Genomic DNA, 13,503 nt, shown 5'->3' on the forward strand with positions numbered 1-13,503 from the left:
TGGGGTGGGAGTGTCAGAGACAGTGCGATTGGCACAGGACAGAGCGGAGTTTAGGGCTGTTGTACATAGGGTCGCTATGAGTCGCAGGCGACTCGATGGCACATAACAACAACAACAACAAGGTTTTTTTGTTTTGTTCTTTTGTCAGAGTCCACAAAAAAATCATAATCATAAACATCAACTCCATTATCTCCATTTTCTGGGAATCTTTGGTGTGGGTGGGTAAAAGGAGGAGAGAAACTGAAAGAGCTGGTCTCTTTTTTCAAGAAGTTTATAGTACAAAGCTGAGAGTGCAGGAGGCTTGGGTAAGGGAGCAATTTCACATGTATCTTTGAAAATCCAGGAAAATGGGATTTTAAAAGCAAAGAGCATCACAATCTACTCAAAAGGTTTTCAATTTGGTCAAGCTTACATTATAACTGTGTTGGGCATAACCATCCTCTCTCCAGCATTGTAGCTGATAAGGAGCTAAGGTATCTTCCTTATAGACTAATCAACAGCAAAACCAGCATTGTGTTGGAAAGGCAGAGCCTTTCCAATATAGGTCATTTATTTTACCATGGCATGCTTTTTTTCAGTCTCTCTGTGGCTTATTTTATTTTAAATATTTTAGCTACAAAATGTGGTGAGAATCTCTATATGTCAACTGACCCCACCTTCTGGTCTACTGCAATCCAAAGTTGGTATGATGAGAGTCTTAATTTTACCTATGGTGTAGGACCAACGACTTCAAATTCAGTTGTTGGACATTATACTCAGGTAAGTAAAAATACCTCTTCCACAAACGCCTTGCCTTTGAAAACCTTTCTAATTTTTAAAAAATTTATTTTATATTTATATTATAAAATATTATATTATTTGCATACAAAATTCATATACATTGTATTTCATTCAAACACAGTTTCATACATTCCTTCATTCACAGTGTGTTTCATATGATCATTCCCATACAATTAACTACTATTAAAAAAATTAATCACCATTGACCTATGCCCACTATTACCTCATCTTTTCAAGTCTTCACTGGATCTTTTCTAATTCCTTCACCTTCTGACTCTGCCTATCAATCTCTGTGATCTCATGATTCTCCCCACCCTCAGCACACTCCCCTCCCTCCATTGAACGTTTATACTTACTAGTTATCCTTCTATTTTTTACAATAATGGTCTTGACTGATCACAAAGTTCAATGTAGGAAAAAGAATAAAAAGACCAATTAATACAGATAAAATTCCACCCAAATGGCAAGTAAGTATAATCAGACCCTGGCACTCTTTACCAATAAGCTATCATTCTTGTCAATGCCTTGCAAACTCTTAGATGAGAAACAAAGAGAAGTTTTATAGTAGTTTAAATGAGTAAAGTAGTGACTTTACATAAAAAAAATATAAATTTTAAAAGAATGCAACTTTAAGTCTAATATTTAAGTTTAAATATCAACATATGCTGAAGAGCGATAAACTGTAACAGTAACCTTCTTTAAATTTTGCAATTTTAAAAAGAATATTTGCATTTTCCTTTAATACCCTTTCATCCCTTTCCTCATGGGTGTGTAGCTCGTCTGGTATTCTTCTTTCCGTATTGGGTGTGGAATTGCCTTCTGTCCAAATCAAGAAGAGTTTAAATACTTCTATGTTTGCCATTATTGTCCTGCGTAAGTATACTCTTTAAAGTTTACCATCAATGATAATGTTCATATCAGTTTGTAACTTAATGTGTAAAATTTCTCATAAAAAGTCAGTTTCAGAAACAGTTGTAAATACATTGTAAGTTGAGACATGTCCAACTTCTCTGCTCTAAATGATTTGTATTCTCTCTATTTTAAAAAAAATATTTTATTCTGATTTATTTACAAAGTTTGAATACATTGTTTTTCACAAAAGATCCTTTCCATTTCCTTCACCTCACCAACCTATTGAATTGCATACCCCAATGATTAACACCCTATCCCCTCCTCATTAATGATTTTTTCTTAACCTAACTGTGGCTGACTCTCAGAAGAATGGGGATCCCAGAACATTTGATTGTCCTTATGTGAAATCTATACATGAACCAAGAGGCAATCGTTAGAACAGAGGAAGGAGACACTACATGGTTCAAAATCAGGAAAGGTGTCCCCATACCTTTTCAATCTGTATGCAGAACAGATAAACTGGGATGCTGGGCTGTATGAGGAGGAATGTGGCATCAGGATTAGAGGAAGATTAATCAAGAACCTGCATTATGGAGATGACACAACACTGCTTGCTGAAACTGAGGAGGACCTGAAGCGCTTGCTGCAGAAGGTGAAGGATTGCAGCCTTCGATATGGATTGAAGCTCAACATCAAGAAAACAAAGATTCTCACCACTGGGCCAATTGGCAACATCATTATGGATGGTGAAGAGATTGAGATTGTTAACAGTTTTAGTTTGCTTAGCTCCACAATCAATACTCTTGGTATGACAATCAACACTCGGTACCAGAAGCCAGGAAATCAAGAGACGAATTGCTTTGGGAAAGTAAGCTGGGACCCCTTCAGAGTATTGAAGAGCAACGACATTAGGCTGGAGACTAATGTGTGCCTGATCCAGGCTATAGTCTTCCCAATTGTGTGCTATGCGTCAGAGAGCTAGACAATGACTAGGGATGATATAAAGAGAATTGATACCTTTGAGCTGTGGTGCCAGAGAAGAGTGTTAAATAAACTATGGACTGAGGTGAAAACCAGGCTATTCCTTGAAGGCAAGGATTCTGAAGCTTCATCTGACATACTTTGGGCATATTGCAAGGAGGGACCAGTTCTTGGAGAGGGACTTCATGTTTGGGAGGATGGAGGGACAGCGCAAGAGAGGAAGACCCTTGATGAGATGAATCGATTAAGTGATTGGGGTAATGGGTGTAGGTGTGTCAGAGACAGTGAGATTGGCACAGGATAGAGCAGGATTTAAGTCTCTGGTACATAGGGTCCTATGGGTTGCAAGCAACTGGATAGCACATAACAACAATCACCACCTAAGAGTTATTCCATAAGCAGGTATACTGTGCAGTTCTCTTGATTTACTAGGCTCAGTCCTTCTTACATTCACTTTTCTAGAGTAAGATGGCTCTAGAGATAGGCCAGCTGGGAGAATTGTGTTCAGATAAGAAATGACATACAATTGTGATCTTATCCCATTTTGCTCACATGTTTCTACTCCTCCCACCAAACCAAATCCACTCTCACGGAGTTGGTCCCAACTCATAATGACTCTCCATTGGACTTCTGAGGCTGTAAATATTTATGGGAGGGCTGCTAAAAATTTACCGGCCTGCTTATCTTCTCCCTTGGGGCAGTTGGTGGACTCAAATTGCCCACCTTTTCTGTTATTAGCCCAAAATGCAAAGCCCGGTGGCACCAAGACTCATGTTTCCTAAAATGGTTAAATTATTGTTATTATAAATCTTTTCTAAATAAGTACATAGTAAGCAATTCCTTAGGCTAGTGATTTACAAGGATAAATATTTCCCCCCTCCTCCTTTGACTAATGTTTAAACTGAAAACATATGTGTTGTAATTGATGTTAAAACTTCAAATTTCTTATCATGGTAGGAATACAGAAAATCCTAAACCAAGTTTTCCTTATTTTTTTTACTTTGAAGTTGTAGATAATTTAAGAAATATGGGTATCTAGCTTGAGAAGTTTTACTTCAAAGTTATCTTTTTTTGGCCAATGTCTATTGGGATTTAGTAATGAGAACTGAGAAGTATTAGCAGAATTTATACAAAATCAGAATCTGGTGATGAGACAGGAAAGTTAGAATAAGTGAGAGCAAGAACTTCCATAACATTTTCACATCTCAAGTTTTTAAAGACAAAATCCAAACAGAAGCAAACCTTATTCCGTGCAGAAAGACAGATTGCATTGCTTTGAGCATTTGACACCCCTGGTAGTATTAAGATTTGATTTTCTAATACTTTCAAATTGCCAATAGGCAAATGATCATCACTGCAATAATTACTAGCTAGTCATCATAAAATCCGTTCACACTAGAGAACTGATTACACTAATATTAATCAAACCTTTCTTCCTTTTAACTGAAATTCTACTTTTTTAAACAAATTAATCACACACACACACCCTTAAAAACTCAAAAAGCATCTTCTCAAATCACCATCAGAAAATTTCTACCTCATCTGCCTCCCTTAGCATTGAGTTGATTCAATTTAGAGTCATCTCATATAAAAGAGTAGAATTGCTCCACAGAATGACCAAGCCTGTATTCTTCACAGAAGAGTCCACAGCATGTCCTCCCTCAAAGCTGCTGTTAGAGTCAGATCCTGTTTGAGCAGATTTTTGGTTAGCAGTTCAGCTCTTAATGGTTATGTAAGCAGAACTTAACACTCCATCTAGAAGCCAGAAAACCCTAGTAGAAATTACCTTTCCCTGGCATATAGTATAAAAATCAGCATACACTATTTCTAAACATAAAGTCAAACTATCGGATTATATTACCAAAACATCAAGTCAGACTATCACGTGAGTCTTGTAATCCAGACCCCAGTCTGCTTCTTTCTAGTGTAGCACAGAGATTAAATGCACAGATCTAATCAAGTACAAATGGAAAACATACTTGAGGTAGTAAGAAACAGTTACGTGATGAAAATAATTCCTCGAAGGCTTGAAAGAGAGCATGAATTCTATTTGCCTAACATTTGTGTTGTATTAGATATTACATGGGATGCTCTAACAAGGTATGCTCTCTTGCGCTCGTCCATAGGAAGGTGCACTGATAATCTAAAGGCCAGTTCTAATCCACTAGCAACAATATGAAAGAAATGTAAGACATCTCCTACCATGCAATTTACAGTCTCTAAAAACCCACTGGAGGATCAGGTACATGGGAGCTGGTAGCAGGTTATGTCCAAGTCCTACCCCATTATGTAAGGGACTTGAACGTCTTTGAATGTTGGTACCTGTAGGATACCTTGGAACCAATCCCCCATGAATACTGAGGGACAATAATACTCTGAACATTGCATGCCCTATTTCCCTTATTTCACTTCTAGAGCCTGTATATTTACAGTTAATGTAGTAGTCAATGTGTGAAGTAATAATCCAATTTTGGACTATGACCTGAATTACACATTGAGAATTGTAAATTTTCAAATATCAGGAATAATTAAAATGTTAAATATACTTATTTATATTTGGTGTCTGGTGCTAGCTAATCTTAAACTTATAAATCTTATAAACTGAAGGGCACATTGAAAGATATGTAACATTTTTTATATTGCATTTCAGTGGTAATAACGTCAATCAAAAGCATTTCCCTTACAAAGAAGGACCACTTTGTGCCAGTTGCCCTGGAAATTGTGAAAATGGATTGTGTAGTAAGTTTGACGTGACTAAATTGGTGCTAATAAAGTAGATTTCATACACTTTCTTAGTTTTAATAGCTAAATAAGCTTAGTAATCTTCTGATCTAAGCCATAGTACATCAGAGAGCTAGACAATGACTAGGGATGATCGAAAGAGAATTGATGCCTTTGAACTGTAGTGTTGGAGAAAAGTATTGAATATACCATGGATTGCTAAGAGGATGAACAGGTTTGTCCTAGAGAGGGTTAAACCAGGCTGCTCTTTCAATGCAAGAATTCTGAAGCTTCATCTCACATACTTTGGACATGTTGCAAGGAGGGACCAGTCCTTGGAGAAGAACGTCATGCTTGGGAGGGTGGAGGGACAGAGAGAGGGAGACCATCAATGAGATGGATTGATTCATTAACTGGAGTAATAGGGGTAGGTGTGTCAGAGACAATGAGATTGGCACAGAATAGAGCAGGGTTTAGGGCTGTTGTACATAGGGTCACTGTGAGTGGCAGGTGACCTGATGGCACATAACAACAACAACAACAACAATCTTCTGAAAGTAATCAATTAATTTTATACCAAAGAGAAAAAACATTACTGAACAATGTGTGTTTAAATCAATATTTTATGCACATTAATGAGTTACACATTAATTTTAATGAAAATGTAGTAAAATATCTTCCATCAACTTTGTGCCAATACTGGGCTCATTATTATTAGTACATAAGCCTGAGTTCTAGGAGAAATAATTCATCTGAACAAAGTTTATATCACTTTATCAAAGATAGTATTTTAGAAAATGAAAAATATAAAAATCTAAATATATGAGATCATATTAGTGAAAGGCGTATCAACCATTACTGTTGCCTTTGTTTGAATAAACATGTGCTGAATTTCTCACTTTTTCCTTAATTAGATTCCTAATGTTTAACTTAGTAAATGATCAGTGGTTAATAGCTTGATAATATTGTATAAATTTTTAATTTCAAAATCCAGTCTGTATGTAGTTTGCTCAGAGAATTCACTTATTGTTATAATAGAAAAGGGTATAATAAATGCCACATGTTTAATTTCTAATATTATTATGAACAAAATAAAAGTATCTGTTGATTTTCTGTAGTTGAGACACAAAACCTTTATTAAAATCATTAAGCACAATGCAATTGACCCATTCACTTAAGATTTTTTCTTTCAAAAGCATTCATTTTTAGTTAGCATTCTTTTGTACTTAAATATATAGCCATGAGTCATTATATTAATAATATCAAAAGCTATAAATTAGAAAATAAGGTGAAAGTTGGTTACTTATATCTCTGCTAAATGCTAAAGACTTTAACACTTATCCTATGAGCAGGTGAAAGGATTTAAATGAAAGTAGTTAGAATTCAGTATGTAAAGAAGTTTCCAACCATATTATAAAGAAACAATTGGAAATCAGCTGGGAAACTGTTGAAAACGCAGAGGGAGTTTTTTCCTTGTTTTTTGTTTGTTGGTTTATTTTTTTTTCCACATTTCTAATTGGTGTTTCTATTGCATTATTGACAAAACAATGAGAATTGATAAAGAAGGAAATTGAATACCCAGTGTTTGTTGAAGGCAAGAGAGCTGGGGTTTGAATTCCTGAGTAGTCAGAAATTTTATGGGTGGAGAGTAAAGAAAATGAATGGTAAAGAACTTGATGAGACCTGGAAAGACAAGGTAATGGTGGACATGGTTCAATGGTGATTAATTTTCTAAAACATAACAAATGGGAATGATTGTACGAAACATACTGTGAATAAAGATTAGTGTGAAACACAATATGTACAAACTTTGTCAGCAAACAAATGTAACATTCTTTATAAAATAAATTTTAATCTATTATTTAAAATAAGTTGGGTTTGGTTTTGTTTTGTTTAAAAAAAAACCCTCTCACCTAGATAGGGGTAGGATTTCTGGAAAGCCCTACCCAAGAAATGTAAGACTCTTTCAAAACAAGCAAAGCTTAGTTTTAGATGTGCTGAGTTTGGAATCTTCAGGAAACTTCCAAGTACTATCAGGTATAAAAGAGGCATATCCTCCTTACTTGGTTCTGTATTTTACCATAACGATCACTTGGAAGAAAAAAAACTTGACAGCACTAGAGTCTAGAGCAATGCTATACAGTATAACTGCATGACGCTAGAAATGCTCTTTTTCTGTCAGCACTATCACTAGCTATATGTGGATTTTTAATATTTCAAGTATGACTAGTGACACTGAGGAAAATAATGTTAATCTTTATTTAGTTAGCTAATTTAAATTTTAGTACCTTCCTGTGGTTAGTGGCTATCTTACTGGATCCTGTATATATTTAATTGCATATCTTTATTCTGTTTGCTGAATGAGGAAAGTACATCAATTTTAGAGGTTTATCATTGAATCCAAAACAGTAGTAACAATAAAAATGAGTTAACCCATGAGTTCAGCTAAAGAAATGTCTCTGTGTCATAAGAACTGAAATGGCCAGCATAGTGAGGAACTCATTTGTGGATCCAATCATGTCCCCTTTTACTAGTTTTTAATTTAAGGTTTGGTTTTCTATGATATAGGAAAATGATGAGGTATCTTATCTTGGTTGTTTTAGATTTTTTTGTTTGTTTGTTTTTTCAGCCAATAGCTGTGAGTATGAAGATCTCCTAAGTAACTGTGCAGACTTGAAACTTAAAGCTGGCTGTGAACATGAATTGCTCAAGGAAAAGTGTCAAGCTACTTGCAATTGTGAAGGCAAAATTTACTGAAACACTCAAGATGCTTTGTGCAGTGAAGTGAAGAAAGACTGTGTGATCTACTTAGAGTTTCTTGGCACCAAGAGAGACTTTTAGACCTGTTAGTTATAAATTGGACCCCAAGTAAGAACCTCTTTTTTTTTTTTTTTTTTTTGGTCTGCATCCACTTTCAATTCCAACAAAACTTAAATGCAGAGGGTTACAAAACTAGCAGAGTCTGTGATGACAGCTGTCAATTTCGGCCTTGGATAACCGTTCAAAGGATTTAGCTGAAGATCTTGAAAGTAAAGCCAGAAATTTTAGGTCACTAAGATGTTGGATCGTAATCGGGAATTCCTCCAGAAACAAAATGCAGTACTAGGAAAAGACTGTAAGTAACATCATTGTCACTCTTATTTCACCTGCTGGAAGCATGAATTAAAAAATTGTCATCTCTCCTTGTCTGTGGCTTTCTCTTTAAGCAAATGTAATCAGCTTTTAGAATAAAAACATGTCTAAGCACCATATGGATATGATTCTTGTGAAATATTTTTCATAGTCTTTATAATCAATCCCTATTTGACCCTTACCTCAGATAGTTAATCACGAAGAACAAAATTTCCAAAATATTTGTCTATAAGATTCAATTTTATTTTAAACAATGTATTAATTCTATTCTCATTTTATTTACATTACATACTTAAGTCTCTTGTCTAAAAAGACAAAGAAAACAAAGCATCCCGCAACATAAACACATAAAGCCTCTCAAGAAAAGCAATAAAGAAGATTTATTATTTATAAGACTTTGCGTACACTTTCTTAAAAATATAATCGTAACAGGGTGAAATAGATTCATTTTTGGAATAATAAAACATACAATAAAAATATTAAAAAAATAGAAAGGTGAATGGGAATAATCAGAAAGTGGATTTGACCATTTTTATAGTATATACTACTGACCTTTTCAGCATGGTATATAGACTGAATTTTTGTATCACCACTCCACTGAGTTTATAATTTACAGAATTCTACTAAACACCAAATGACAGACTTTGAAGATTTATAAAGCTATAATACTGATTACTATATGACATTGAGGGAGCTCTTGTAGCTTAATGGTAAGTGAAAGGTCACCTGGAAGCTGGGCAGCATTCTGCACAGATGCATTCCTTGGGAAACATTCCAATGTTGCAGCCAATCAGAAGAGAGCACAACCACCGGCCACTTTCTACTTAAAACCAGCCATGACACAACTCACTTAAAGGGTCCTGGGAAGCTCCATACAGGGGAAGGTGCAGAGGGCACCCAATTAATGTTCTCTCCAGGGAGCTGACCACCAAATAGAGAGTGCTGACCACCAAACAGATCAACTCACATCCCTCCCCCCCACATAAAACCTTTGTTGTAACTTTCCCACATGTAACTTCCCATTCCTACTGCATCCCTCTGGCATAGGGGTGTGGAACCCACCACAGAACTGATAATAATTCCTCATCTGGTTCTCCGCATTTTTGCCTTTTTACTTCACAGTAATGAGTACCACTGCCAATCCAGACGCACATCGTTTAAATCTACCAACTGCTCCAAAGAAGAAAGATGGTCAATCTTTTCCCTTGCAATCACTGTAAGGCTGGCTATGGATTGGTTCCAACATGATAGTATATAACAACAATATGTGCTATTGGTATAAAGATAGATTAAGTAAAGAAACAAAAAATAAACAATCACAAACTCATAACCGGCAGTAGTGCTGAGTCAACTCAATGAAGGAAGGATGTACCCCTTAAACAATAAAGCTGTAAAACTGTTATCTTTATTGTAAAAGAAAAAGGGGGGGGGGAAACAGACCCCAAAGAAACAAACCTAGTATTTTTAGGAGGGCCCAGTTCTTGGAGAAGCACATCATACTTGGAAATGTGGAGGGTCAGCAGTAAGAGAGGAAAACTCTTAACAAGATGGATTGACACAGTGACTTTAACAATAGATTCAAGTATGACAGAGATAGTAAGGATGGCACAGGATACAGTTGGGTTCAGATTTGTTTTTCATTGAGTCACTAGGAGTCATAGTCAACTCAACGACACAAAACAACAACAAAGTGGCACAATTATTTTAAGCACTCTGCTGATAGTCCAAAGACTACAATGTGAACCCACCTAGGTCCACAGGAGGAGATAGGTCAAAGGAAGTTGCCCTGCTAATCCCAAAGAGAGATCTCTCTCGTGGTTCAAATCCATCAGGGGCTCTGAAGGGAAAAGGTGAGCCATCTGCTTCCAGGAAATGTACAACCCCAGAAGCCTATTTGAAAGGTCAGGTACGAGTCTGTTTTGACTTGATAGCAACAATTTGGAGTGAATGATTCAAGGACTTGTCTATAAATATCCATGGTAACTTCTAGTTATCAAAATGTAGGGTAGGAAATATCTAATTATGGTATATCCATTCAATGGCATACTACTTAATAATTCAAAGGAATGTACTACTAATATTCCCAAGAACCACAATGAACCATAAACTCTATAAAATAAATATTAATGTAAAGATTGATATTTGTTTATGCAACAGAGTGTGGAAATTAACAATATCATTAATAGCATATGCAATCAAGATTCTGCTGAATATTGTCCAAAAATTATTGGAGCAATATGTCAACAGAGAACTACCAGATGTGCAGACTGGGTTTAGAAGAGGTCATGGTACTAGGCATGTTATAGCTAATGTTAGATGGGTCTTGGCAGAAAGAAGAGAATACCAGAGGAATGTGTCTCTGTGCTTCATTGACTATGCAAAGGCTTTTGACTGTGTGTATCACAAGCAGCTGTGGCTGACTCTGAGAAGAATGGGAATTCCAGAACATTTGATTGTGCTTATGTAAAACCTATGCTTGGACCAAGAGGCAGTTGTCAGAACAGAGCAAGGAGACACTACATGGTTCAAAATCAAGAAGGGAGTCCATAAGGAATGTAATTTGTCTCCATACATTTTCAATTTGTATGCAGAACAGATCATCCGAGACGCTGGGCTGTACGAGGAGGAATGTGGCATCAAGATTGGTGAAGGAGTAGTCACAACCCTGCTTGCTGAAACTGAGGAGGACCTGAAGTGCTTGCTGCAGAAGGTGAAGGATTGCAGCCTTCAATATGGATTGAAACTCAACATCAAGAAAACAAAGATTGGGCCAATTGGCAGCATCAGTATGGATGGTGAAGAGATCGAGGTAGTTAACAGTTTTAGTTTACTTGACTCCACAGTCAGTCATCTTGGTAACAGCAGCCAGGAAATCAAGAGAAGACTTGCACTTGGAAAAAGTTGGCTGTGAGGGACCTCTCAAGAGTACTGAAGAGCAACAATATCAGGCTGGAGACTAAGATGCACCTGATCCAGGCTTTGCAATTGTGTGCTAAGCATTGGAGAGTTGGACAGTGAATAGGGATTATAGAAAAAGAATTGATGCCTTTGAGCTGTGGTGCTGGAGAAGAGTGTTGAATATACCATGGACTGCTAGGAGAACAAACAGGTTTGTCCTGGAGAAGGTGAAGCCAGAATGCTCCTTGGAGTCAAGGATTCTGAAGCTTTGCCTGACATACTTTGGGCATGTTGCAAGGAGGGACTGGTCCTTGAAGAGGGACATCATGATTGGGAGAGTGGAGGGATGGCGCAGGAGAGGAAGACCCTCGATGAGATGGATCGATTCTGTGATTGGGGTGGTGAGTATGAGTGTGTCAGAGACAGCGAGGTTGGCACAGGATAGAGCAGCATTTAGGGCTCTTGTACATAGGGTTGCTATGAGTTGCAAGCAACTCGACGGCACATAACAACAATAATAGTGATGAAATGTAGTTCAGTAGTCACTAAAAAAAGGAAAGAAAAATAGTTGAAAAAAGGTATAAGGAAACTTTGAAAATGTGATAGATATGATTATGATCTTGATTATGATAATGATGACGACCCAGGAGTATACTTATGCTAAAATGTATAAACTATATACATTTTATTTGTAAATATAATTTTTCTTATATGTCAATTATACCTAAATAAACATGGTTTTTAAAGATTGCATAAAATTTAAATAAATATGTCTAAGATGGATGGCCTATTGTTGCAATCACTGTGTCAATAAACCCAAACATATTTGAACTTGCAAAACTTTAATGAACACAAAACATGTCATCACGAAACACAATAAAATTTAAAATTGAATTTGGGGTGTAAGTATCAAATCAATTCAAACTTATTGGCATTGAGTCATAACTCAATGACAATTTGTTGACAGCTCCCTCTGTTGGGCTTCCTAAGCTACCAATCATATCAGAGTTGCCCATCTTTATCTCACAGAGTTGCTGGTGCATTCAAATTGCCAGAGAGGCATAGCTTTTGTGTTAGCAGCACAAATCCCTATGAACTATGGCACCAGAAAGAGATACAATTCAAAATACATCACTGTTGTAATAACAGCAAAGTTCAAAAAGACAGAAAACCAATGCTGGCAGAGGCAAGCAAAGATGGGAACACTTACATTCTGTGAAATATTGCAATTGTTGTTGGAAAGAGTATTATATTTCCTTTAAAAATTGCAAGTTGAAATAATATTTGATCTATTAATGCCTTTACTCTGGAGAGAGGATGAAAGGCACTCAAGCGTCAAGGACTCTCCATCATAGGGTTGCTATGAGTCGCCTGCGACTCGATGGCACTTAACAACAACAACAACAATGCCTTTACTAGATATGTATCCTAGAGAAATAAAAGCTATGACATAGAGTTAAATGCACACTCATGTTCATAACATTTCTCAGAATAGCCTAGAGAAACAATCAATGTGACTATCAATAGATAAATGCATAAGCAAGCCATGGTACATATACACAATGGAATAATATTCACTATTAAAGAATAATGGGGCAGGGGTATCTATTAAATGCCTCCGAATGTGTTTGAACCATATGCTGACTGAAATAAGTCAATCACAGGTGAATTCCATTTTCTGACTTCTGCATTATTGGCCAAAATTTGTCTTCTTTCTGGGCTATTTTCAAATCTGAACACTAAAAATTACAAAAAAGATTTTATTCCCAGACATCCTTGAATTTGAATCTTTCAAACAAATTGCTAGAGTAAATCACACATTAAACTTCTTTGTTTAGATGATTGCTATGGCAAATATTCAGTATTACAGTGTGTACGGTGTAGGAACTCTTTTCCTTCACCTGATCTTAATGACTCTGGTTTCCTAAATGTTATTTTGAAATACTTAAGCCTGCTTCAGGAAAGAAAGAAGTGTGTTTATTTGTGTAACTGCAGGAGCACAGGGGTACATTGATAATTCACAGGGAAAGGGTTTGTAAGTTTTTACTTGAATGATTTTTACAATAACTGTTCAGTTTTATAAATAGTCTTTGAAAGAAAGACTATACACAGAGAATATCTTTTAGCACTCAAGATTCT

At 36.2% G+C, this 13,503-nt stretch overlaps 1 protein-coding gene across 1 annotated transcript in view; it reads left to right on the forward strand.

The window, feature by feature from the left end:
• Positions 1–8,091, forward strand: part of CRISP2 (cysteine-rich secretory protein 2) — a 16,748-nt gene extending 8,657 nt beyond the window's left edge. Inside the window, exons 4-7 of the mRNA XM_006881920.1 lie at positions 614–759; positions 1,556–1,653; positions 5,264–5,352; positions 7,964–8,091. Of these exons, the coding sequence (XP_006881982.1) occupies positions 614–759; positions 1,556–1,653; positions 5,264–5,352; positions 7,964–8,091 (461 nt within the window). The remainder of the gene's footprint in view (positions 1–613; positions 760–1,555; positions 1,654–5,263; positions 5,353–7,963) is intronic.
• Positions 8,092–13,503: the final 5,412 nt, after the last annotated feature.

Source organism: Elephantulus edwardii, unplaced genomic scaffold, assembly GCF_000299155.1.
Source record: "Elephantulus edwardii isolate Elephantulus edwardi_28Jun2011 unplaced genomic scaffold, EleEdw1.0 scaffold00017, whole genome shotgun sequence".
In the NCBI taxonomy this organism is placed as follows: domain Eukaryota; kingdom Metazoa; phylum Chordata; class Mammalia; order Macroscelidea; family Macroscelididae; genus Elephantulus; species Elephantulus edwardii.